This window comes from Colobus angolensis, unplaced genomic scaffold (assembly GCF_000951035.1).
Source record: "Colobus angolensis palliatus isolate OR3802 unplaced genomic scaffold, Cang.pa_1.0 Scaffold37, whole genome shotgun sequence".
Lineage (NCBI taxonomy): Eukaryota > Metazoa > Chordata > Mammalia > Primates > Cercopithecidae > Colobus > Colobus angolensis.
Genome location: NW_012117043.1, coordinates 3,285,257 through 3,311,481, shown reverse-complemented (window position 1 = coordinate 3,311,481; position 26,225 = coordinate 3,285,257). Strand labels below are relative to the sequence as shown.

The window sequence follows — 26,225 nt, the reverse complement described above, 5'->3', positions numbered from 1 at the left end:
CTGGAGTGCAGTGGCGTGGTCTTGACTCACTGTAACCTCTGCCTCCCAGGTTCAAGTGATTCACCTGCCTCAGCCTCCCGAGTATCTGGGACTACAGGCGCGTGCCACCATGCCTGGCTACTTTTTGTGTTTTTAGTAGAGACGGGGTTTCACCACGTTGGCCAGGCTAGTCTCGAACTCCTGACCCCAAGCAATCCACCTGCCTCGGCCTCCCAGAGTGCTGGGATTACAGGTGTGAGCCACGGTGCCTGGCCTGTACCAAATCTTTTAAATGGAAACTTTAATAGAAGATCGCTTCTGGAGAAATAATTTCTGTTTAATAATGCAAAGGAAAAATAATTAACTTTTAATTTCTACCGTATTCCCTACTTGCCTAAGTACCCATTGAAAACCATCTTCTTGGCCAGGCATTGTGGCTCACGCCTGTAATTCCAGCACTTTGGGAGGCCGAGGTGGGCGGATCACCTGACATTGGGAGTTCGAGACCAGCCTGACCAACACGGAGAAACCTCGTCTCTACTAAAAATACAAAATTAGCGAGGCGTAGTGGTGGACGCCTGTAAGCCCAGCTACTCGGAGGCTGAGGCAGGAGACTCACTTGAACCTGGAAGGCGCAGGTTGTAGTAAGCCGAGATCATGCCATTGCACTCCAGCCTGGGCAAAAAGAGTGAAAGTCTGTCTGAAAAAAAAAAAAAAGAAAAAAGGAAAACCATCTTCTTGAGGAGTCTAGTCAAGTTCATAGATGTTATAATTCGTTCATATTACTTTACAACTTAAAAAACAACAAAAATATGTTTAATATAAGTTAGCTGTGGTTTATAGTATTCTGAATTATGAAGTGAAAAACAGATTTAAGGTCCTAACTAAAGTCACTCTAGTGAGAAAAGTTTTCTGATACTAGTTCTTGATCTTTTGCTTTTGTTAGTACCACAACTAGTGTAACATTTAAAGATAAGTAGAACATTAAATTATTCGTGCCAAATTCACCCTTTTTAAAAATTAAAAACTTTGAAAACAAAGTATCTAGTTGTAAAACTGTATAATTGCATCCCTTTCTATTTGAGAAAAAGATATGAAAGATATGTATATATGAAGGTCAGTAAGTTATACACTAAATTATTTGTGATGGGATAGTTGATTTTTAAACAATATTTCTGTATTATTGTTTGAATTTTTTTAACCAAGAGAAAAGGTGAAATTAAAAGGAGTAGATGGTAAAGCTTTAAGTGGAATTGATGTTGAAAAGTATAACATCAAAAAGTAAGTTTTCTCAGCCTTGAGAAAAAGCTACTTTATTGGATTACTTTTATGCTTAGATATAATGTATCTATGTAGTACATAACAATGTATTGGGCCATAGCATTCTAGTATTCACATGAATTTAACTGTATCATAAGGAAGATAAATAGTATAATTGAGCGAAATGATTGATGGTATGAAAAAGTAAATTAATTCTACTTGAGTTACCTTAATTCTTTTTGTATGTTAATTGATTAATATGATCATTGCAAAAGCCAAAAAAGAATTCAGTCAGAAATATCATGATATTATTTGCATTCCATTTTCTCTGTGACCATAAATTGTTGGATATTGCAACATATGTAACATAAACCACATCATCTGTTTCCTGCCTCACTGTTGACAAGAGCCCCATTCATAACTCTTCTTTTTATCCTTTTAGTGAATAAGTAATTATTCAATATAGAAGGCAGGATATTTGGAACTGGCTATTTAATGTGGCAGCACTCTGTAATGAAATCTGCTGTTACTGGCAACCTGAGAGGAGAATGTAACAATTCCAGCATGGCTGTAACTTTATCTGCTTTGACTGACTGTTTATTTGGCACATCAGTGAACCTTTTATCCCAGTGAGTGACAGCTCCAGAAGGGTCACATTTACATCCATTCTATCATGTATTGTAATATTTAATGGCGGACACGGTTGAGTGAGACTGGGAGTAATTTGAACTTGCTTTTCCACTGAGTTGAGGCTAAAAGACAGCTTGATCCCCAGTATTGTGGTGTAACATGCTATGACTTAGCATTTGTTTATGAAGGCTAATCTTACTGATTACAATAATAATAAAAAAAAAGTCAAGTAGAGTGTGTGTTCTACTAAATTAAAACTCTTTAGCACACAGTCTTTTAAGTTACAATGCTATTTACCTTTTTTCTTTCCCCATCAATGACCACTTCTATAAATTAACCATTTTACACTCTTTCTCTAAAATGAGACTTTGTTCTGTGTCATTTGGTGTAATAATTGAGACTTAGAAGGCAGTAGTTATTAAGAACATATGAGTTCTAATATATAGCCTTCTTTTTTTTTTTTTTTTAGTATTTGAGGATTTGGAAACAGAAGAGAAAATTCAGGTAGATTAAGTAGACTATATTCCTGATGCTCCATATGGTTTGTTTAAAGAGACATTTATATAACTATTTCAGTTATGAAACTGAGTTACAAGTGGAATTGTCTGGGAAAAACTATCCTGGATGATAATTTTACTGCTGGGTTTACGTTCCATGACAGGTAATTGAATTTCAGATATACTTGTTCCACACAAGCAACCTGCTTTCATTATTAAATATTAATATTTTGCATTTATTTTCGTACCTTTGCTAAAGAAGAATTCTCTCTTCTTGAAGTTGTTAAGTGATACTTTAGATTCAACTTGATAATTCTATTCTTTTGTAAACTATATTTAAAAGCACTTCAAAAGCATTGGTGTATTAAGGAATATTTGAATGAACTATGCTGTGAACAAAACTATTAACTCTAAACTATAATATCACAAGTTCATATGAAGCCTAAGAAAAAATTAAAATTGTTCCTACTTTATCATTTTTATAATTTATGAAAGAGGAGAGTTAAAATGTACTCAAAACATTTGGAATTGGAGAGTTAGAGTGGTATGTTAGAAAGTGTGCAAATGTGGACATATCATTTATAACTTTTAAAAGAATGAGGACCAATTTTAAATTGTATTTGTAGTTTTTTCTTTAATGGCAAGTTTTAGATACTATAATTTCTTGTAATTTCTCTTTATTTGACCATTGTGATTCATTACCTACAGGTTCTGATTCCATGTGAGGTTTGATAACTTTTTTTATGGTAGTTTAGATATTAGTTATCATTTCTTTCCTTTCTTACAGCCCCCTGGCCACTGTTCTAGGTGCTGTTGTTCTACTAAACAAGGAAACAGTCAAGAGTCGTCAAATACCATTAAGAAGGATCATGCAGGGAAATCCAAGATACCCAAAATATATTTTGGGACACGCACACACAAGCAGATTGCTCAGATTACTAGAGAGCTCCGGAGGACGGCATATTCAAGGGTCCCGATGACTATTCTTTCCAGCAGGGATCATACTTGTGTCCATCCTGAGGTAGTTGGTAACTTCAACAGAAATGAGAAGTGCATGGAATTGCTAGATGGGAGAAATGTGAGTAAAGTTATTTTGTTTTAGAGAAAAAATAAGGCTGAAAATATTTAAATTACTCAATATGTGTTTTGTATGTACATTTTAGTGATAATCAACTTCGGAAAATCAAATTAACTGCTACTATTGATATCTTTTAAAAAATAATTTTACTGTAAGAAAATCTTTAGTCAAGTTTTAAAGTATGGGATTTGGTCTTAAAGCTTGGGGATATTTAATTCCTTGAAGTTAATTTCTGTTGTAGTCAGATATCTTAGTTTCATCTTTTAAATCCTGCTGCCAAAAATAGTCAAACTTGGATGATGTCATATGAGGAGACAGAAGTGTTTAAATGATTTAGTCTAATTAGATCTAATTAATATACTTTACATACTTAAAAACTTCAAAAGCAGATAGTTTATTTAGGCTCTCTGTTCAGGCAAACTGGATTTTTTTAATTGAGAAATATAATGATTATCCCACTTCATAATTCTAATTAATACAAATCCCTCTTTTAAAAGTTATACTAAATTATTAACTTTAAAAAGATGTCATTGGTGGTTTTGAAAATTTCCAAGGAAATTAGAATAATATGAATTTGGGCTTGGTGAAAATAGAGAAGTCTTTCTTTCTAAAGACTTATATGACTTTCAAATAATTTTTTTTTTGGCAATATTAGTTTGGGAGCCTATGTTCTGATGTGACAATTATTTTACTCTAAAATTGAAGTTGCAAGTATGAAATTATACCCCAAAATCAGTGAACCATAAATTGATAACTATGAAGTGACCAGTGATATTTTAATGTATTTTGAGAGTTGTTTTGTTTTTCACTAGTATCTTATTAGAGTTGGTTCTATACAAAAAAACTGTGAGCTATAGCCCCCAGAGTTTCATTTCAATGATATAGCACCCCTTACCATATAATGTGAATTAGTTATTTTGTTTTATGCTTTTCGTCCTTAATACTCTCTTTTATTAGGTGAAAGTGTATTTAAGCTTTATTTAGGGATAGTCAAAAGATACTTCAACAGATATTCAAACGAGATTATAAAGTATAAGTAGTAAAGTGTTCCAGTGGCAAAACTTGAGTGACTTGTTCAGAGCCAGGAGAGAATACAGAATTACTGAATCAAAGCCATTGCTGAAATTCTACAGTCATATTTATTTCCAAAGAGTTCTTTCTAACTAACTGAGGAATTGTGAAATCCCTTTACTCTGTATATTAAAAAACTTCTCTTCCAGGAGAGATGAAAGTATTAAGTGTCAAGTGTTCAAAAACAATAAAATAAAGCTCTTTATAAAGGTAAAACTCCATAAATTTCATGCATGAGTGACTGCTTTCCATAGTGACTAAGTGATATGCTGAATTCCCCAAATGCTTCAAATTTACTTTTTGGCTATATAGCCTATGCAAGAAGACTTGCTGGTATTGTCACCATATTTTTATCTTTTTTGTTTTACTTGTTATTGGGGAAATTATTATGTATTTGTAAAAAATACGTTGGCCAGGCATGATGGCTCATGCCTGTAATCCCAGCACTTTGGGAGGCCAAGGCGGGCAGATCACTTGAGGTCAGGAGTTCAAGACTGGCCTGGCCAACATGGTGAAACTCGTCTCTACTAAAAATACAAAAAATTAGCCGCACGTGGTGGCATGTACTTATAATCCCAGCTACTTGGGAGGCTGAGGCATGAGAATCGCTTGAACCCAGGAGGCAGAGGTTGCAGTGAGCCAAGATCGAGCCACTGCACTCCGGCCTGGGCAACAGAGCAAGACTCTGTCTCAAAAACAAACAACCAAAAACATACATTGGTAAAATACATTGGTAAAAGCAATGATAAAGTGTAAGATTGTGTATTGAAGGCAGACAGTTTCATTTTGTGTAACCTAGAATCCTACAGTGCTGGTTATGTTTTTATTGATCTTTATTCATAAGTTTGAATCATGTTAAAATAAAAAGTAATTCAATAGACTTCAATGTTCTGAATTTTTCATTGGCCTTTAGTTTGTCTTAAAGTGAACAGGTATTTTATTTTTGAATATTAGTAATATGAATAATTGAAGATACCCGCTTGTGGTTTGCCTTGACCTAATTCTGCCTCAGAATGCTTACCTCATGGGCATACATGAACATCCTCTTTCTTGTTCTCAAGCCCCCTTAGTAATTTGGTATTGTAATGAGGCCAATTACAAAGTCACCGTAGGTGTCTGTGTTTACTATGACTGAATTACCAAAGCGAAATGATAAACAGATAACTGACAATTTGAATGAAAGTGTTTAAAGTGTGATAACACTTCAATTGACAGACTTCCTCGGGGTTGTGTTACACTGCTAAAATGGATGAGCTTTTCTGGTTTTACTATCAGCCTGCAGAGGGGTGTCATTCTAACTGCCCTTAAAGTGTAAACTTTCTGATTTTTTGGCTTGATCCAAGGCACATGTGTTTTTGTTCGTTGTTTCTTTTACTAAAGTGCCCTTATACTGGAAAAGTATGCACTTATCTGTTAAAAGTTAATTTTTGTTTCAGTTAAGAAAAAATAATTTTAACTAGAGTTAGGAATGACAATTCTTAAATATTATTTTAGATATGCATCTTTTTTTGGTTAAAATGAGACTTAATAGCTCATAGTCGTAGACTCTAAAGGCACTTTGGTGATCATTTTGTATAAAGATAAGCTTTCAAAATTGTATGGAAGAAGCTTGGGATGAAAAAATGGTGAATGTCCTGTTATTAAACTCAGTCTGTATCAAACTGAGTATGAAAGATGATTGACACATTTTTACCTGAATCACAGAATTTTAGAGCTGGAAGGAATTTTAGAGATGATATAGTCAGTGAGTCAGAAGGAATCTTACAAGCCTCTGGTTCAAATATTCTTTTGATGCTGAGTCACATGAGAAAAATGGGCCCTGAAGTTTGCTCAGTCAGACAAGTAATTAGCAAGGAGGAACCAGAACCCAAATTTTCTGATTCCTCATCCATTGCTATTTTGATTACACTAGAAACAAAATCCAAAGATGGCATTGAGGTAGGGAGAAGTTGACACAGTATGAAGAATAAGAACAGTAGAGGTTAGAGAAAGTAAGTGAAAATAATGTAGAAAATGGCCTAAATAAATATAGTTAGATGAGTCCTTTCCTCCTAATTTTTATTTTTAATACTTTGGAGGACCTACAGGTAGCATCCTTTAACATGGCTGAATACAAAGCTTTAGGAGAACTGGTCCTCAGCTATTCATGTCTTGTCCTTTGATTTGCTGACATTCTTTTATAGGTTATGAATCTTCTATGGTTTACTTTGTTCTAGCAATATCTAGATACATTTGTGTATGTACTGATGTATTTATGTTTTGAAAACACAGATTCTCCTTTTAGATAATTCATAGATAAAAATACATATAAATATAAGATTTATATATATGCATATGTGTGTATCTATACATGTATAGATACACACATATACATATTTGTGTGTATATATACACACATATACATATTTGTGTGTATATATACACACATATATACATATATAGATATATGTGTGTATATCTATACATGTATATATACAGAAAGAGAGTATAGTTCATCCCACCTTGGCCTCTCAAAGTGTTAGGATTATAAGCATGAGCCGCTGCACTCAGCCTGTAATGAAATTTTTTATTTCCAGTAATACAATGGCAAAGGACATTAGTAGATAACATAAAAGAAGACATTCAAATTACTGCTGAACCTTGTTAGACTATTCATACAATATTATGTTAAACCTTGCTAGAAACTATAAAATACAAAAAATATATATGTGTGTGTGTGTGTATATATATATATATATATATATATATAGCTACCTCAAAGTCTTTTATCCCTAATATAATTTATATATTTTATATATGGTTGTTTTTTGTTAAGGATAGCAAACTAGGAAAAATAAGTATTTTTATTTCAAAATCATTTTAAAATAAATATGTATAATTAATTAAAATAAAAGTGGCCCCTTATTCTACCACTTAGTTCCAATGACAATTGAAAAAGAAAAGTAGTACATGTATGTGGTTAGAAAATGAAAAGAGGCCGGGCGCGGTGGCTCAAGCCTGTAATCCCAGCACTTTGGGAGGCTGAGACGGGTGGATCACGAGGTCAGGAGATCGAGACCATCCTGGCTAACACGGTGAAACCCCGTCTCTACTAAAAAATACAAAAAACTAGCCAGGCCAGGTGGCGGGTGCCTGTAGTCCCAGCTACTCGGGAGGCTGAGGCAGGAGAATGGCGTGAACCTGGGAGGCGGAGCTTGCAGTGAGCTGAGATCCGGCCACTGCACTCCACCCTGGGCAACAGAGCCAGACTCCATCTCAAAAAAAAAAAAAAAAAGAAAAGAAAATGAAAAGAGAGGCTCTCTTTTTCTAGATCCTCCATCTCCTTAACTCTTTAAGGTAATTACTGTAAAATTTTATATATATTCTACCAGAACGTTTAAAAAATGTATTCGTTATAATGTATGTGTATATATATTCTTTAAAAAAGCAGTTTACATGAATTTAATCATTCTATACACATTATGCAACACGTTTTTCTCACTTAACATAGAGAGCCTAATCAACACATAGACAAATCTCAATCATTTTTAAGGGCTAAAGCTTTTGTATTAATTTACCGTAACTTATTTAACATGTCCCTTATGGGTAGACATTTGGTTTATTTTCAGTTTTTTGGCTATTTAACAGTACAGGGTATATCTATTCACATTAATGGTAAACTTTTAAATTTTGGTAGTTTTTTTGACAAATTGCCTATGTACTTCTACTACTAGAATTTTAGACTTCTAAAAATATGTATACTTTTCTAATTTTATACATTTTTAATAGTATATGAGACACTCTTGTTAGGGCTGGGTTTTATCAAACATTTTATTTTTTTATTAATGCATGTAATGAATATTTTTTGTTTTGAGACAGGATTTCACTCTGTTGCCCAGGCTGGATGGAGTGCAGTAGCATGGTCACTGCTCACTGTGGTTTATTTTTTTTGTTGTTTTTTTGTAGAGATTGAGTCTGCCTATGCTGCCCAGCTGGTCTTGAACTCCTTGGCTCATGCAGTCCTCCAGCCTTGGCCTCTCAAAATGTTGGGATTATAGGCATGAGCCACTGTGCCCAACCTGTAATGAAATTTTTTTATTTCCAGTGATAGAATGGGGTGGAGTGCAGTGACTTGTGCCTGTAATTCCAGTACTTTGGGAGGCCAAGGCGGGCAGATCACTTGAGCTCAGGAGTTCGAGACCAGCCTGAGCAACATGAAGAAACCCTGTCTCTACAAAAAAGGAGCCATATGTGGTGATGCACTTGTGGTTCCAGCTACTTGGTGACTGAGGCACAAGAATCGCTTGAACCTGGGAGGTGGAGGTTGTAGTGAACCAAGATTGGATCGCACCATTGCACTCCAGCCTGGGTGACAGAGTGAGACTCCCATCTCTGAAAAAAAAAAAGGTGATAGTGTGGCAAAGGGCATTAGTAGATAACAAAAGAAGAAACACAAATTACTGTTGAACCTTGTTAGACTATTCATACAACACTATGTTAAACTTTGCTAGAAACTGTAAAAAATACAAATCAAAACAAGATTCTGTTTTTTACTTTTAAAATAGAGATAAGAAAAGATAACGTCAGTGTTGACAAGGATGTGGGAAAAGGGTAATGCAAAACAGTATATACTTTCTAGAGGATAATTTCACTATATGTTTTCAAGAAACTTAAAAATACTTCATAGCGTCTTATCCCATAATGCTATTTCTAAAAATATAGACTAAGAAAATATTTGGAAACCAGCATAAGAATGCTCACTGCAGCCTTATATCTAAAGTGGAAATTGGTAACAGTGTATAAGTCCAGTAATAAGAAAACTGGTTCATCAGCTGTGGCACATTAATTCAATGTACATATATGAGCAGCAATGAAAAGTTGCTTAGTGATGTCAGAAGATTTTCCTGGTATGATTTTTAATACACTAACCAGAAAAAAATAAAGGGAATACAGTTTTATAAACATTTTTATTTACTGTGGCTGGATTGTTAGTAATCCTCAATGCCTGGGGAACATTTGCTTTGTTCTTGTTTTTATTACTATTTGGAGACTGGGCTTTGTTTTGTCACCCAGGCCGGAGTGCAGTGGCGTGATCATAGCTCACTTGCATCCTCAAACTCCTGGGTTGAAGTGATCCTCCTGCCTCGGCCTCCTGAGTAGCTAGGACCACTGATGTACACCACCAATCCTGGCAAATTTTTTATTTTTTTGTGGAGACAGGGTCTTGCTACATTGCCCAGGCTGGTATCAAACTCCTCACCCAAAACAGTCCTTTTGCCACAGCCTTCCAAAGTGCTCACACCTGTAATCGTGCCTAGCTTGTTCTTGTTATTTTAACATTGTAGAGATATCCTTATATACACATGTATAGAAGAAATATGAAACGAAATACACCAAAATGTTCCTAGTGCATTCTTTGTGTAATAGAATTATGGATAGTTTAGGCTTTTTTTGGTACTTCTGAATTTTTTGTAATGAATACTCTTACTTTCTTTGTTTCCCTCAGGACATTCCAGCCTACCTACTTACCTTCCTTCCTTCTTGTTTATATTTGAATAAGAAATACTGTCACATGGCTTAAAGTTGAAAAGGTACAAAAGGGTCTACAGAGAAAAATCTCTCACTCCTGTGCCCAGTCACTTAATTCTCATCCTTGGAAGCAACCAGTGATACCATTGTTTTGTGAATCCTTTCAGAAATATTTCATGCCTAACATCAGTTTAATCAGAAAAAAAAGCCATAACAAACATATTAAAAAAATTTTTTTTTTCAAGTTAATTTAGGGTATTTGGAGCTCTTCTGATTTGGAGTTCTATCTAAGTCTGAGTCAACCAAACTTTGTTGTGATTGTAGCTATGGTATTGTCTCAAAAAAGACAAAAAATTAGCCGGGTGTGGTGGCATAACAAGTAAAATCTTAGCCTTGTGGCTTTAATGATGTTCCTCAAATTCTGAGATAAGCTTATTTTATTCCTTCTATTCCAATATTGGTTCACATTTCAGTTATGCATATTTGTTTCTAGGGAAAATCCTGCTATTTTTATCATGGAGTTCATAAAATTAGTGATCAGCACACATTACAGACTTTCCAAGGGATGTGCAAAGCCTGGGATATAGAAGAACTTGTCAGCCTGGGGAAGAAACTAAAGGCCTGTCCATATTACACAGCCCGAGAACTAATACAAGATGCTGACATCATATTTTGTCCCTACAACTATCTTCTAGATGCACAAATAAGGGAAAGTGTGAGTATATGTGTAAAAATTAGAACTTTTTTCCTACTTATGGGGATATAAATGTTGAATTTAAAAGCTTTTAGATGTTTTAATGTGTTTTTTTGCTTTAATTTATGTAAATAAATTTGTGTAAACAGAGTACTGAAAACATATCCTAACGTGTGTTAAAATCGACCCACTCATTTTAATTTCCAAAATAACAAGCAGTTTTAAGGAACATAGTGACTAAAGTGGGATTACAGCAGGATTTCTCTTTGCATTTATGAATATTCAAAAAGAATTATTTAAAAACATTTCTCTGAAAAAACTATGTTTTGAAGAACTTATGTTGGGAGAATAAAATTATGCCTTGTGAGCTTTTGAAAAGTGAACTTCAGATAATGGCATTTGTGTTTATTTGCCTGGTTCTTTTTAGAGACATGAAATTGTTAACAGCATAAGACAAAAAGTAAATAACTTGGCGTAGTCACTTGTTATTCCTGTCTTCAAGTCTGACTGCACAATTCATCTCAGCTTTCTATTTCTTTAAGATCCAAATTAATAGGCATTATGTTTACTACCCCTTCTATCCTACCTTTTATTTGGTTATCTCTTAACTAGTTCTCTTCCTTCTGAGACACTGTGCATATCAATGCCAGGTCAGTTTTCCAAATGTTGCTTTTATTACATCCTTTTATCTGCTTCAAAATCTATTGCTTCCTTTGCTCATGAGATAAAGTTCATATTTCTTAAGCTTATACTCAAGATACTCAATAGTCTGACCTGAATCTGCCCCATTTGAATCCTTCAAAAATTACCTCATAATCCCTTGAGGATACCTTGTTCTTTACTCTATCTTTGCTTTTGATGACACCTCTTGGGAATGCCCTGCCCACTCTTTGTCCAAATTCAAATCGTACTTATCTTTTAAACCCCAATATATTTCCTACTCTTCCATGGTTTTTTCATAACTTTTCAGCCTTCTTTGTATTCTTACTTCCTCAAAATAACTCATTGACAATTGCTTTGTGACAGTTCCTTGTATTAGTCAGTACTCTTTCTATAGAACGTGACACAAATCCACCCTAAAAAAAGCTTAAGAAAAAATACTTGATTCTCTTTATTGTGATGGCTTTATTCTCAGGCAAGTTCTCTCTCTTGCTTAAGGAACAAAGATAACCATAAGCAGCTAACTCACCTGGAGAAAAGAGCATGACCACATGATAGTCCCTCCAGATTACTCTGGCCAAACATGGATCTCATGTCTATTCCTGAACCTGAACCAGTCACTGTGACCACAGAAGGATGGAATACTCTATTTAACTGACAATCCTGGGCCTTACCCCCATTGTGAAAGTGGGGATGTCCTTTGATTCACAGGTTAATAGTCCTGCCAGCATCACATGAGAGTTGGAGAAGAACAATTCTCCAACTCCCATGTTGGAGAAGGACTGCAGGACAGATTAAAACAAAACGTATATGTTGTATTATGTTAGTATTTTAAGAGTCATTTTAATCTTGTATTGTTATTTTACTTTTAAAGGTTTTATGCTTTTAATCTTGTATTGTTATTTTACTTTTAAAGGTCTTATACTTAGTTTGTAAAATTATGTTGGAAACATTTTCATAGTGGGATTTTGTACCCTTCTGTGTAGCCAGTGGTACCTTGATTCAGACTCACTTACATATTTTTGGTGTTGTCGATAGGTTTGCAAAGTATTTTAAGAGTGAAAAATGGCAAAATCGATCATGTATAGCTGACATTTGGTTGGCCATAGTGCTTCAGAAGTTTTATTTAAGACCTAGAATCAGTTGGTTATGTAATTGCATTTGCAACATTGGCCTATAGTGTGAATTTTTAAATGAAATACCTTGCCTGCTATTGTTAAATCTATTTTGCCAAATGTTTTACAAGAAAATTCTTTTATCTTATAGATGGATTTAAATCTCAAAGAACAGGTTGTCATTTTAGATGAAGCTCATAACATCGAGGACTGTGCTCGGGAATCAGCAAGTTACAGTGTAACAGAAGTTCAGCTTCGGTTTGCTCGGGATGAACTAGATAGTATGGTCAACAATAATATAAGGAGGAAAGATCATGAACCCCTACGAGCTGTGTGCTATAGCCTCATTAAGTAAGAATATTTGTCTAGTAGTGTATTTGTGCTGCCTTTATATGAAAAATATGTTTGATTATGCCAGAGTATTTTAAAGTCAGTATACTTTGGTTAACTAGGCTTCTTGGGAAATGTATTGTTCCTTGCCAATTAAGCTTTAAAAACAAGGCTAGTCCAACCTTTTGTCTTGTTCACAAGAATATAATGAACATAAGTGATTTAAAAAAATGAATAATTGTGAATCTTATTCCTAATTTGGCAGGATAATGTAATAGCCCCAAAGGATGTGTATAGGATATTGAACCTATAAATAAAACATGCTTTTAATTAATATATTTTAAAATTCTGGATCATGGCTTTAATGTATTGCTTTATTCTCCAATTTAAATAGGATTCTAGTTTCATGGGTTTTAATTAATCAAGATTTCAGTACTCTAAAATAATATATTTAGTACTAGCTTTATGAAAATTTACACTAATTTTTTTTATTAGACATTAAGTTGTTGATCTAGAATCTTGTTACCATAGAAAAAAAAATTCCTAACTCTGAATCCCATTTCATTTATTGTAGCATTTTTCTGTTTCCTTCACATTATACTTTTAAAAAATTTGAATGTTGGCCGGGCGCGGTGGCTCAAGCCTGTAATCCCAGCACTTTGGGAGGCCGAGACGGGCGGATCACCAGGTCAGGAGATCGAGACCATCCTGGCTAACACGGTGAAACCCCGTCTCTACTAAAAAATACAAAAAACTAGCCGGGCGAGGTAGCGGGCGCCTGTAGTCCCAGCTGCTCGGAGGCTGAGGCAGGAGAATGGCATAAACCCGGGAGGCGGAGCTTGCAGTGAGCTGAGAACCGGCCACTGCACTCCAGCCCGGGCCACAGAGCGAGACTCTGTCTCAAAAAAAAAAAAAAAAAAAAAAAAAATGAATGTTATACAGTCACATGGTTTGAAGATAAAATATATACAAATTTGTATAGTAAAAACCTCCTTCCAGTTTCATCCCTGATCTGTTTAATGTCTGTGTTCTCCTAAACGAGTTTATAATTCAATGCATATTACTCATTTATGAAACCAATATTAGATACATTTTGTTGTCCCTCATTTTCGTCCAAATGATGGCATACTATACATGCATTTTTCTGCAACTTGCTTTTTTCAGTTCACAGTGTATTTTGGAGACCTTTCCATGTTAAGACCTAGAAAGCTTTCTCAGTTTAAAAAAAATAGATAACTAGAATTCCATTAGATAGATATGCAATAGTTTATTTAACCAGCCTCTGATTAACAGAGGAGGTTGTTTCTAGTCTTTTGCTCTTATACTGCTGTAATGAATAACTTTGAACATACATAATTTCATTTGTATGCAAATATATCTATAGGAAAGTTTTTAGAAGTGGAATTGTTGGGTGAAAGCATAGACATATTTGTAATTTCAATAGATATTGCTAACATTTACACAATAGGTGGATGACAGGGGGGCTAATGTATGCTTCTACCAGCAATGTATAAGAGTATGAAAATTGTTTTTTTCTAGCCTGCTAGGTGAAAAGTGTATCCCAATGTAGTTTTAATATTCATTTTCCTTAATATGCATGAAATTAAGCATCTTTAAAGGCCATTTATATTTCCTTTTGTGTCAGCTGCCTGTTGACATCTCTGTTCTTTTTTTGTTCTTATTGTGGTTCTTTTTCTTAATGATTTATAAAACCCCATTCATATATTAGGGAATTAAAATCTTTGCCTGCAATAAGAGTTGTAAATACTTTCCACCCCATTTTGCCATTTGCTTGTGTCTTTTCTGGTGGTGGTATGCAGATTTTTGTGGTTTTTATTTTACAACATAGTTTGTTGAAAGAGTTGTCTATAGTTGCTAATTCTGTTTTCTCACTTGACATTCTTCCCTCATAGATCCTAGCAGTGTTGCTCTCTGGACAATTCTATGCAAGCTGTTCTTATCAAGATCACCAGTGATCTCTATGTTGCTGAATACAGAGATTATTGTTTCTTTTATCTCAGCCAGTCAGTGGTGTTGGGTAGTTGATGACTACCTCTTTGAAAAGCATTTTTGTCTTAGCTTCTGTGACATCTCTGGTTTTCCTCCTTCTCACAGTCCATTCTTTTATCATTTCTTTTGATAATTCTTATTCTTTTTGATATCTAAATGTTGGAGTGCCTCAGGACTTACTTGGTACTGGGACCTAGTTTCTTTTGTAGCTCTATTTTCCCTAAATAGCTTATAGTATTATAGCTTAGAATATAATCTGCAGTACTGCTGAGGCCAGAACCTCTGTCTCTAGCTTCAGTCTCTCCCTAGAATGCCATTCTCATATCCAAGTTTCTACTTTATAGCTCTTTTTGGATATCAAATAGACATTTCAACTTTACATCTAAAACAAAATTCCTTCCCTTCCCCTGTGTTCTGTTTTCTCCCCAGTCTTCCTCATCTAAGCAAACAGTATATACCAGTTCCTCAAATAAAAAAGTTAAATATTATCCTTGATAATATCCTTACTGCCTCACCTCATCCAATTAATGAGTAAGTCTTATAGATGCCACCTGCACAGTGTATCCCCAATTCCTAAATTTCATTGACTGTGCATATCTATCCTACAATCTTCTCTTAACAAGAATATTATAACAACCTCCTAACAGGTCTCTACTTTCACTCATCTTTCTCCAGTAATCAATTCTAGCTTGGTAGCTAGAATCATTTTTTAAATATGTAAAATAGATAGTCTCTCTTTTATTTAAAACTCTGTATTTAAAACCTGTCCACCAAAACACGATGGTACTGGCATAAAAACAGACACACAGATCAATGGAACAGAACAGAAAACTCAGAAACAAATCCACACACCTACAGTGAACTCATTTTTGACATAGGTGCCACGAACATACACTGAGGGAAAGACAGTCTCTTCAATAAATGGTGCTGGGAAAACTGGATATCCATATGCAGGAGAATAAAACGAGACCCCATCTTTCACCATTAACAAAAATCAAATCAAAATAGATTAAAGACAAATCTACAACCTCAAACTATGAAACTACTGCCAGAAAACACTGGAAAAACTCTCCAGGACATCGGTCTGGGGAAAAACTTCTTGAGCAATACCTCACAAGCACAGGTAACCGAAGCAAAAATGGACAGATGGGATCACATCAAGTTAAAAAGCTGCTACAGAGCAAGGGAAACAATCAACAAAGTGACGAGGCAACCCACAGAATGGGAGGAAATATTTGCAAACTACGCATCTGACAAGGGATTAATAGCCAGAATATATAAGGAGCTCAAACAACTCTGTACAAAAAAACTAATAATTTAATTAAAAATCGACAAAAGATTTGAATAGACATTTCTCTAAAGAAGACATACAAATGGTATTCAGACATATGAAAAGGCGCTCAACATCATTGATCAGCATTTCTCTGCTGATCAAAACTACAATGAGATATCACCTTACCCCAGTTAAAATGACTTTTATGCAAGACAGGCAACAACAAATGCTGGCGAGGATGTGGAGAAAAGACAATCCTTGTACACTGTTGGTGGGAATGTAAATTAGGACAACCACTATGGAGAACAATTTGGAAGTTCCTCAGAAAACTAAAACTAGAGCTACCAAACGATCCAGCAATCCCACTGCTAGATACATACCCCAAATAAAGGAAATCAGTATATCAAAAGTGTATCTGTACTCCCATGTTTGCTGCAGCAATATTCACAGTAGTCAAGATTTGAAAGCAACCTAAATGTCCATCAACAGATGAACGGATAAAGAAAATGTGGTACATATACATAATGGAGTACCACTCAACTATAACACAGAAGGAGATCTTGTTATTTCCAACAACATGGATAAAATTGGAGGTCACTGTGTTAAGTGAAATAAGCCAGGCACAGAAAGACAAAAAGCACATATTCTCACTTATTTGTTGGATCTAAAAATGAAAACAATTTAATCCATTGAGATAGAGAGTAGAAGGATGGTTTACCAGAGGCTGGGAAGGGTGGTAGGTGGGGATCACAGGAGAGGTGGGGTTGGTTAATGAGTACAAAGAAAAGAAAAATAGAATGAATGAATAAGTCCTAGTATTTGACAGCACAACAGTGTGACTGTAGTCAATAATGATTTAACTGTACATTTAAAAATGACTAAAATAATATAACTGGATTACTTGTAACACAAAGGATTAATGTTTGAGAGGATGGATATCCCATCTTCCATGATGTGATTCTTATGTGTTGCATGCCTGTATCAAAACATGTACCCCATAAATATATACACCTACTATATACCCACAAAAATTAAAAATAAAAAAAAAACCATCCCATTGCACTTTGAATAAATTCAGATTTCTTATCGTGACTCAGGATGACCTGATTTCTGCTTATCACTGTGACATTGTTCATACCATTATTCATTTTTACCCATTGTGCTGCAAATCACATTGGCTTTCTTTCAGGTCCTCAAACAAGCAAAATTTTCTAACCACCTTAGGACCTTTGTCCTAGCTATTCCTTCTGCTTGGATATTTCTTTCTTTCTGATTCTCCCATGACTGGATACTTTTTGCATTCAGTTGTTAGAATAAATGTCACCTCAGGGAGAGCATTCTTGACACTGAAATTAAAGTAGCAACTAGGTTATATTAAACTAATTTATTTTCATAATTTATTTGTATATCATTACCTGATTTTTTTTTTTCATTTTATTAGAACTTCTTTTAACTTTTAAGTTCAGGGGTACATGTGCAGGTTTGTTATATAGGTAAACATGTTATGGGGGTTTCTTGTACATATTATTTCATCACGCAGGTATTAAGCCTTATACTCATTAATTATTTTTCCTGATCGTTTTCCCTTCTCCAACCCTACACCATCCAATATGTGCTGTTCCCCTCTTGCCCATGTGTTCTCATCATTTAGCTCTCACAAGTGAGAACATGTAGTATTTGATTTTCTGTTCCTGCGTTAGTTTGTTAAGGATAATGATCTCCAGCTCCATCCATGTTCCCATAAAGGACATGTTCTCGTTCTTTTTTATGGCTGTATAGTATCCCATGGCTACCTGATATTTTCTTATTTACGTATTTGTTTTTATGTTTATTCCTGTCTCCCTTTAGTAGAATGTAATTTCCATGAGAGTAAGGACCTTGCTTATTTTATTTAACTGCTGTTATTTTCACTACCCAGAACAATGTCTGGAATACAATAGGCATTCAAACACTTAATGTATGAATGTGTATATAGATCAATGAATGTATTGATACATTTTCTAGTAATTCTCTTTTTTGTGTTAATATGTAACACTTTAATTTCTTTATTAGGTTGTTTTGCATTTCCTTTTATATATATTTGGGATAAGTACGTAACACCTGGCTCTCAGTTGAAGAGACATTAGCTAAGTAAAGCAATGTGAATCCATAAAACAAGTGGGAAATCATATGCATGTTTGTTTCTTCTGAATAAAAGCTTTCTTTTTAGTTATATAAAGTTTATTTTGCAATATGAAACATGCATGCTTTTTAAAAGATTTCTTAATTAATCCACATTCATGTCCTAAGAATGTCAAGAAATACAGATCAATGCATGACAATATGATTCTCTTGTTCTGTTGAAATAGTGCATGTAAGTATGATACTGGTTGACAAAATTGTTTTATTTTATTTCAGTTGGTTAGAAGCAAACTCTGAATATCTTGTAGAAAGAGATTATGAATCAGCTTGTAAAATATGGAGTGGAAATGAAATGCTCTTGAATTTACACAAAATGGGCATCACCACTGCTACTTTTCCCATTTTGCAGGTAAGATTTTTTTTCTACCTGTGAAATGTATTTAGTGAATTAGAAGTGATTTAGTCATGACTAAATCCAGATTAAATCTAGTGAGTAACCCAGAAGTTTTAAATACAGCAATTTAAATTTTTAAAAATTTTATTATCTAAATTTGATAATCTTTAAGTGATGGCATGGGTAAATTGTGGCTGAAAACATAGCATTACTTAATTTGAAGGAAATAAGTCTTTAAAGGGATTAATTGCTTTGTTTAAAGCTAAAAGGAGTCAATATTTTTAGGTTATAGATTTATTTAGTCAATTGTAAAAGTTAAAAATTTTAGAAAATAAAAAGAGGAGAAATTCCTATTTTGTTCATCTTAATTTAGAAATTATAAACCTGATATTCATGGAGAGATCATGAGTAGGCTTTGGAAGACTATGAAACTTATGAAGCTATATGCAAAATTTTATGAGTATATACTTTTGTACATTTTTCTAAATAGAGGCTGCATAAATTTCATTATATTTTCTAGTGTTTTTTTGCAGATAAGAATATATTTTCTTTTTTTGTTCCTATTTACTTATTTAAATTACTAGATTATGTATTTTAGAATGGTTGTTTTAGGTTCAGAGAAAGATTAAGCACAAGGTCCAGAATTCTCATATACTTCCACTCCCAGCTACACACCTATACACATACACAATACACACCAACTCCACAGTTTCCCCATTATTGATCTCTTACAAGAGTGTAGTATATTTGTTACAATTGATGAACCATTATTGATACATTATTGTTCATTTAAGTCCATAGTTTACCTTAGGGTTTACCCCTTGTGTTGTAGAGTTCAATTAGATTTTGCCTAGGAATCCACCACTACAGTGTCATACAGAGTATGTTCACTGTCCTAAAATTCTTCTGTGTTATACTTCTTCATCCCTCCACCACACCACGCCCATACCCACCAAACCCTTGGCAACCACAGATTTTTTTTAGTAACTCCATTGTTTTGCCTTTTCTGGAATGCCATATAGTTGAAATTGTGCAGTATGTAGTCTTTTCAGACTGGCTTCTTTAACTTAACAATATGCATTTAAGATTCCTCCATGCGTTTTTTTGCCTTGATAGCTCACTTCTTCTTATAGCTGAATAATATTTCATTATCTGGATGTACCACAGTTTATCCATTCACCTACTGAAAGACACATTGATGGTTTCCAGTTTTTGGCAATTGTGAATAAAGCTGTTATAAACATTTCTATTAGTGACAAGCTTTCTATTCATTTGTATGAATACTTAGGAACACAGTTGTTGTATTATATGGTAAGACTGTGTTTAGCTTTGCAAGAAACTGCTAAACAGTCTTCAAAAGTGGCTGTAACTGCTGGGTATGGTGGCATGCAGCTGTAGTCTCAGCCACTTGGGAGGCTGAGGCAGGAAGATTGCTTGAATCCAGGAATTTGAGGCTGTAGTGCACTATGATTGTGTGCTTGTGAATAGCTGCTCTCCAGCCTGAGCAACATAGCAAGACTTTGTCTCTTGACAAAAAGTGGCTGTACCATTTTGCATTCCCACCAGCAATGAACAAAAGTTCCTGTTGTTCTATATCTTTGCCAGTGAACTTTGGGGCTGAGGACTCTGCTTTTATGAGTACAACTTTTTTAGATTACACATATGAGTGATAGCATGCAGTATTTGTCTATCAGGCTTATTTCAGATAACATAATACTTCCAGTTTCATCCATGTTGTTGCAAATGGCAAAATTTTCTTGTTTTTTAAGACTGAATAATATTTCATTATATATATATGTGCCACATTTTCTTTATTTCATTAATCACTCAATATATTCTCACTTTTCCCCATGGGAAGAATTGTGGGCTAATGGAGGCTCTCTTGGCACTGAGCTGTACTTCCATGGGCAGGGATGATGTGGATAATATGAAACTATACTTTTTGCCCTCTTCAATGCATCTGTTCTTGGATTTTTTGCTCCAATGGGGTCCTGGAACTTCTCTGCTAGACTCTTAGACTCTTAACAAAGGTACTCTCATATGTGGGTGGTTGTCAGAATTGGTTCATTGTTGGGAGATGACAATGGAAAACTCAAATTCTTTTTTTTTTGAGACAAAGTCTCACTCTGTTGTCCAGGCTGGAGGGCAGTGGTGTGATCTCAGCTCACTGCAACCTCTGCCTCCCGTGTTCAAGTGATCCTCATGCCTCAGTCTCCCGAGTTGCTGGGACTACAGGCATGCCCCACCATGCCCGACTAATATTTGTATTTTTGGCAGAGACGGTATTTCACCATGTTGACCAGGCTGGTGTCAGACTCCTGACCTCAAGTGATTCGTCTGCCTTGGCCTCCCAAAGTGCTGGGCTTACAAGTGTGAGCCACCACGCCTTGCTGGAAAACTCAAATTCTTCCATCTTGCTGATGTTATTTCTCAAAGAGGTTTTTGAACAAAAAATGACGAAAATAATTGCTAACATGACCACAATAACATTCTGGGCATGTGACTATTAAAACATATATTTTAATCAGGATATACATAAATTTTTGCCCTGCATTTTAAAAATGCAGCGTGGTATCTAAGAATTTTTCTATGTTGTGACATCTTTCATAATTTTTTTTGCATAAATTGTTTGCATTTTGAAAGCTATTTATATAACAGTAAAATGGGGCTGAGGGTAATGGTGCATGCCAGTAATCCTGCACTTTGAGAGGCTGCAGCTGGCAGATTGCTTGAGGCCAGGAGTTCAAGACCAGCCTGGGCAATATAGTGAGACCCTGTCTCTACAAAAAAAATACAAAAAATTAGCCGGGTGTGGTGGCAGTGTGCTGTAGTCCCAGCTACTTGGGAGGCTGAGGCAGGAGGATCACCTGAACCCAGGAGGTTGAGGCTACAGTGAACTGTGATTGCACCACTACACTCCAGGCTGGGGCACAGGGCAAGAGCCTGTTTTAAAAAGAAGGGATAAATTGTAGCATATTCACATAGTAGAATACTATATGGCAATAAAAAATGAACTACTTCCAACACAACCATATAGTGTTTTTTTTTTTTTTTTTGAGATGGAGTTTCACTCTTGTTGCCCAGGCTGGAGTGCAGTGGCATGATCTCAGCTCACTGCAACCTCTGCCTCCTGGGTTCAAGTGATTCTCCTGCCTCAGACTCACGAGTAGCTGGGATTACAGGCATGCGCCACCACACCTGGCTAATTTTTTGTATTTTTAGTAGAGACGGAGTTTCTCCATGTTGGTCAGGCTGGCCTTGAACTCCCAACCTCAAGTAATCTGCTCACCATGGCCTCGAACTCCGAACCTCAGGTGATCCGCCCACCATGGCTTCCCGAAGTGCTAGGAGCCACCGCGTCTGACCCTAGATGAATCTTAAATATTGTGTTAGGTGAAGGAAACCAGATTCAAAAGGGTATAAATCTATTTTTATGAAATTGAAGAACAGACCAACCTAATTATGGTGACAGAAGTTGAAGTACGGGTTACAACTATGTGGGGGTTCAGAGCAGTTTGGGCTGAGAAGGGGCACAAAGGAATATCTGGGATTCTAGGAATGTTTTGTATCCTGGTTGGGTGTTAGTTACATGGGGAGGTGTGTATATTTAGTGAGGTGTACATGTAAGATTAGTTCATTCTACTGTATATGTTACATGTCAGTTATAAAATGTACAAATAAAATGTATGTCGAAGAAAAAAACTGGAAAATACAGAATGGCACAAAGAAAAATGACTCAAACTCAAAGATGAACGTTATGCACATTGTGATTTATGTCTACTTATGCCTTCTATTCCCATATTTGCTTATTATAAATATATTTCTGATATGACACATTTCTTGTAGCCTCTTTTAATTTAACAATATATTATGTATACTTTTCCTATTTAAAGATTCCTTCACATAATTTTTAACTGCAGTGTAGCATTTTTATGAGTGTACATATTCTAAATTGATTAATCTGGTCAGTTGAAATATAGGTTATTTCCAGTTTCCCAGTATAATAAACAGTTCTGATATGAACATCCCTTATGAATTGTGGTTTTTGAATTTACTTTAAGCAATCTTTTGTTATCCTATGTTATATTTCTCCTAAAAGTTTTAAGGTATTTATTGTTTATAAAGGATGAGATTTATAAATACTTTTACAAAGCCTTGGATTCATTTTGTTTATGTTGTGAATTTATGAATCAATTTTTTTTCTGTATGGATAGAGAATTGTCCCAGCACTGTTTCCTAAATAGTGCATATTAATTTCCCTCTGATTTGTAATGCCACCTCTGCTACCTATTTAATTTTCTTTTTTTAATTAAAAAAATTATTTTTTAACTTTTTTTTTGTTTTTAAGAGACAGGGTCTTGCTGTGTTGCCCAGAATGAAGTGCAATGGTGCATTCATAGCCCACTGTAACCTTGGATTTCTGGTCTTAAGGGATCCTCCTGCCACAGACTCCTCAGTAGCTGGGACTACAGGCATGCATCACCACACCTGCATAATTATTTATTTATTTATTCATTTTGAGACAGAATCTCACTCTGTTACCCAGGCTGGAGTGCAGTGGTGTGATCTCAGCTCACTGCAATCTCCGCCTTCCAGGTTCAGGCAATTCTTGTGCCTCAGCACCCCCAAGTACCTGGGACCACAAGCGTGCCACCATGCCTGGCTCTTCTCTTTTTTTTTTGGTAGAGCAATTTATTTTCTTTTGGGTATATACCAAGTAAGAGGATTGTGGGGTCAAATGGTAATTCTTTTTTTTCATTATTATTATACTTTAAGTTCTAGGGTACATGTGCACAATGTGCAGGTTTGTTACATATGTATACGGCTGCCATATTGGTGTGGTACACCCATTAACTCGTCATTTACATTAGTTGTATCTCCTAATGCTATCCCTCCCCGTTCCCCCCACCCCACGACAGGCCCGTGTGTGATGTTCCCCTTCCTGTGTCCAAGTGTTCTCATTGTTCAATTCCCACCCCTGAGTGAGAACATGCAGCGTTTGGTTTTCTGTCCTTGTGATAGTTTGCTGAGAATGATGGTTTCTAGCTTCATCCATGTCCCTACAAAAGACATGAACTCATCCTTTTTTTATGGTTGCATAGTATTCCGTGGTGTATATTTGCACGCCTGGCTCATTTTTTGTATTTTTTTAAAATTTTTTTTATAGAGATGGGGTTTTGTCATGTTGCCCAGGCTGGTCTCCAGCTCCTGAGCTCAAGTGATCCACCTGCCTCGGTCTTTCAAAGTGCTAGGATTACAAGGGTGAGCCACCCATGCCTGGCCTAATTTTTTTATGTTTTGTAAAGACAGCGTGTCACTATGTTGCCTAGGCTGGTCTTGAACCCCTGGCCTCAGGCCATCCTTCCACTTCGGCCTCCTGAAGCACTGGGATTATAAGAGTGAACCGCTACACCCAGCCCCTCTAATTTTCATATATGTGTGAATTTATATTTGGACTTGATTCTGTTCCACCATTCTTTTTCTCTAATTTGTCACGTTTGTTACTTAATGATAAGAAAAGTGCTTGTATATAGTAAGGCACATCCCTCACTTTATTATTTTCCTTTGGAATTGTATCAGCTGTCCTTTGTTTTACTCTACCATTTGAATTTTAGAATTAGCTTATAATCTCTAGGAAAAGTTCTGTTGGAACTTTTATTGTAATTGCACTATATTTATAGATTAATTTGGAAAGAATTCATGTATTTCCATTATGAAGTTCTCCCATTCATGACAAGATATAGTTCTTCATTATTATTTCTTCCTATCTTTCAATAACATTTTATAATTTTATTTTTAAAAGATTAGATGCTTTTGGTTAGATTTATTCTTCGGTAGCTTACAGTTTCTGTTTCCATTACAAATGATATATTTTTAAAATTACGTTTTTAATTGTTATTGCTATATCAAACTGGTGTTTGATTTTTATTTATCTTATAATTGTGGTATTAACCACCTTGTTGAATTATTTTACAAGTTTGTCCACAGATTATCTTAAATTTTCCGTATAGATAACCATATTATCTGAATAATGACTGGCTTCTTTCTCATTTCTTTCTAATTTCTTCATGTTTTTGTTTCTTACTATGCTGGCACAGACTTCCAGTGCGTCGTTTATCACAGGCAATGAAAAAGACATACTGGGCCGGGCACGGTGGCTCACGCCTGTAATCCCAGCACTTTGGGAGGCCGAGGCGGGCAGATCACAGGGTCAGGAGATCGAGACCATCCTGGCTAAGACGGTGAAACCCCGTCTCTACTAAAAAACATACAAAAAATTAGCCGGGCGTGGTGATGGGAGATTGTAGTCCCAGCTACCTGAGAGGAGAATGGCATGAACTGGGAGGCGGAGCTTGTAGTGAGCCGAGATCGCGCCACTGCACCCTAGCCTGGGCGACAGAGCGAGGCTCCGTCTCAAAAAAAAAACAGAAGAATAAAAAAAAGAAAAAGACATCCTGGTTTTGTTGCTTAAAGGAGCAATTACTAGTATTGCACCTTTTATTGAGATGTTTGCTGTGGTTAAAAATTTTTTAATTGACAGCTTCATTGAGCTATAATTCACATGCTTAAAATTTGCCTTTTAAAAGTGAGTTCTGTGGGTTATTTTTATATTATATATTTTATATCTTATATACATATAATATATTTTTATTATATATTTTTATAATCATTTTTATTTAAGGAAATTTGCCCTGATTCTAGTTGGCTAAGAAATTTGTCATTATGATTATCAAAATTTGTAGAAATTAATTTTTACCAAAGTAGTACACCTATAGAATTTAAAGAGTCAGTTCTTTTGAGAAAAGCATTCCTCTGACCCACTCCTCAATCCCAATTCTCACTTTGGAGTGCACTTTTATCTCTTGTAGTGGTTTCTTCTGATATTTAACCACATTTAAAAAAATAACGTGGGTTCTGCTTCTTTTGAGTTTTCAATTTTAGATGTTCTCTGTTGACTTTCTCTTAATTATAATGATGATTTAGCTCCTTTAGACACACATACACTCTTCTCTGACACACACACACGCATACGCGCTCTCTTCCTCCTTTGCTTCCTGCTTTTCTTTCCTTCTTTCTTTTCTCTCTTCACTCTTTATTCTGCCAGTATAGTTATATTGATATTCAGTGTGGATACCATCACGTGTATATATTATTATAGCTCATGATAGTAATGTAATGTAGCTGTATAATATTTTTATACAGCTTTATGTATGTTTCCTAAGAAACTATAATTAACTTTTTATTTATTTTTCCATTGCTTAGTTTTCTATTTTTCTACCCCCCAACCCAGCTGCCAATGTGTGGGTAACCTAACCGGAATTGAGCACGGAGTACTCTCATGATTCAATATGTAGGATTTCATTTAGCCCTTCTGTTTTTAGTACAGCGCCTCACCTTTAGTAGTTTATATTTTCTATATTTTATCAGAGTAAATTGCCAGTGTTCTGCCAGTGTTGGAGAAGGATATTAAGCCTTGATGTAAGGTGTTGCTGAAGGGACTTCATACTTCATTTTTCAAAAAGAATAGTTTGATATTTGTATTTCATTGCAGGGCTGCATATTTTTCCACATTCATGTTGTCTTTCTTGTTTGTTCTTTGTTAGT

General features: G+C 35.2%; 1 protein-coding gene across 2 annotated transcripts in view; it reads left to right on the top strand.

The window, feature by feature from the left end:
- BRIP1 (BRCA1 interacting protein C-terminal helicase 1) overlaps positions 1–26,225 on the top strand; it is a 187,174-nt gene that overhangs the window by 47,796 nt on the left and 113,153 nt on the right. For both annotated transcript variants that reach the window (XM_011953655.1, XM_011953656.1), the window contains 4 exons: positions 3,154–3,444; positions 10,517–10,738; positions 12,644–12,843; positions 18,503–18,635. In XM_011953655.1, the coding sequence (XP_011809045.1) occupies positions 3,154–3,444; positions 10,517–10,738; positions 12,644–12,843; positions 18,503–18,635 (846 nt within the window). The remainder of the gene's footprint in view (positions 1–3,153; positions 3,445–10,516; positions 10,739–12,643; positions 12,844–18,502; positions 18,636–26,225) is intronic.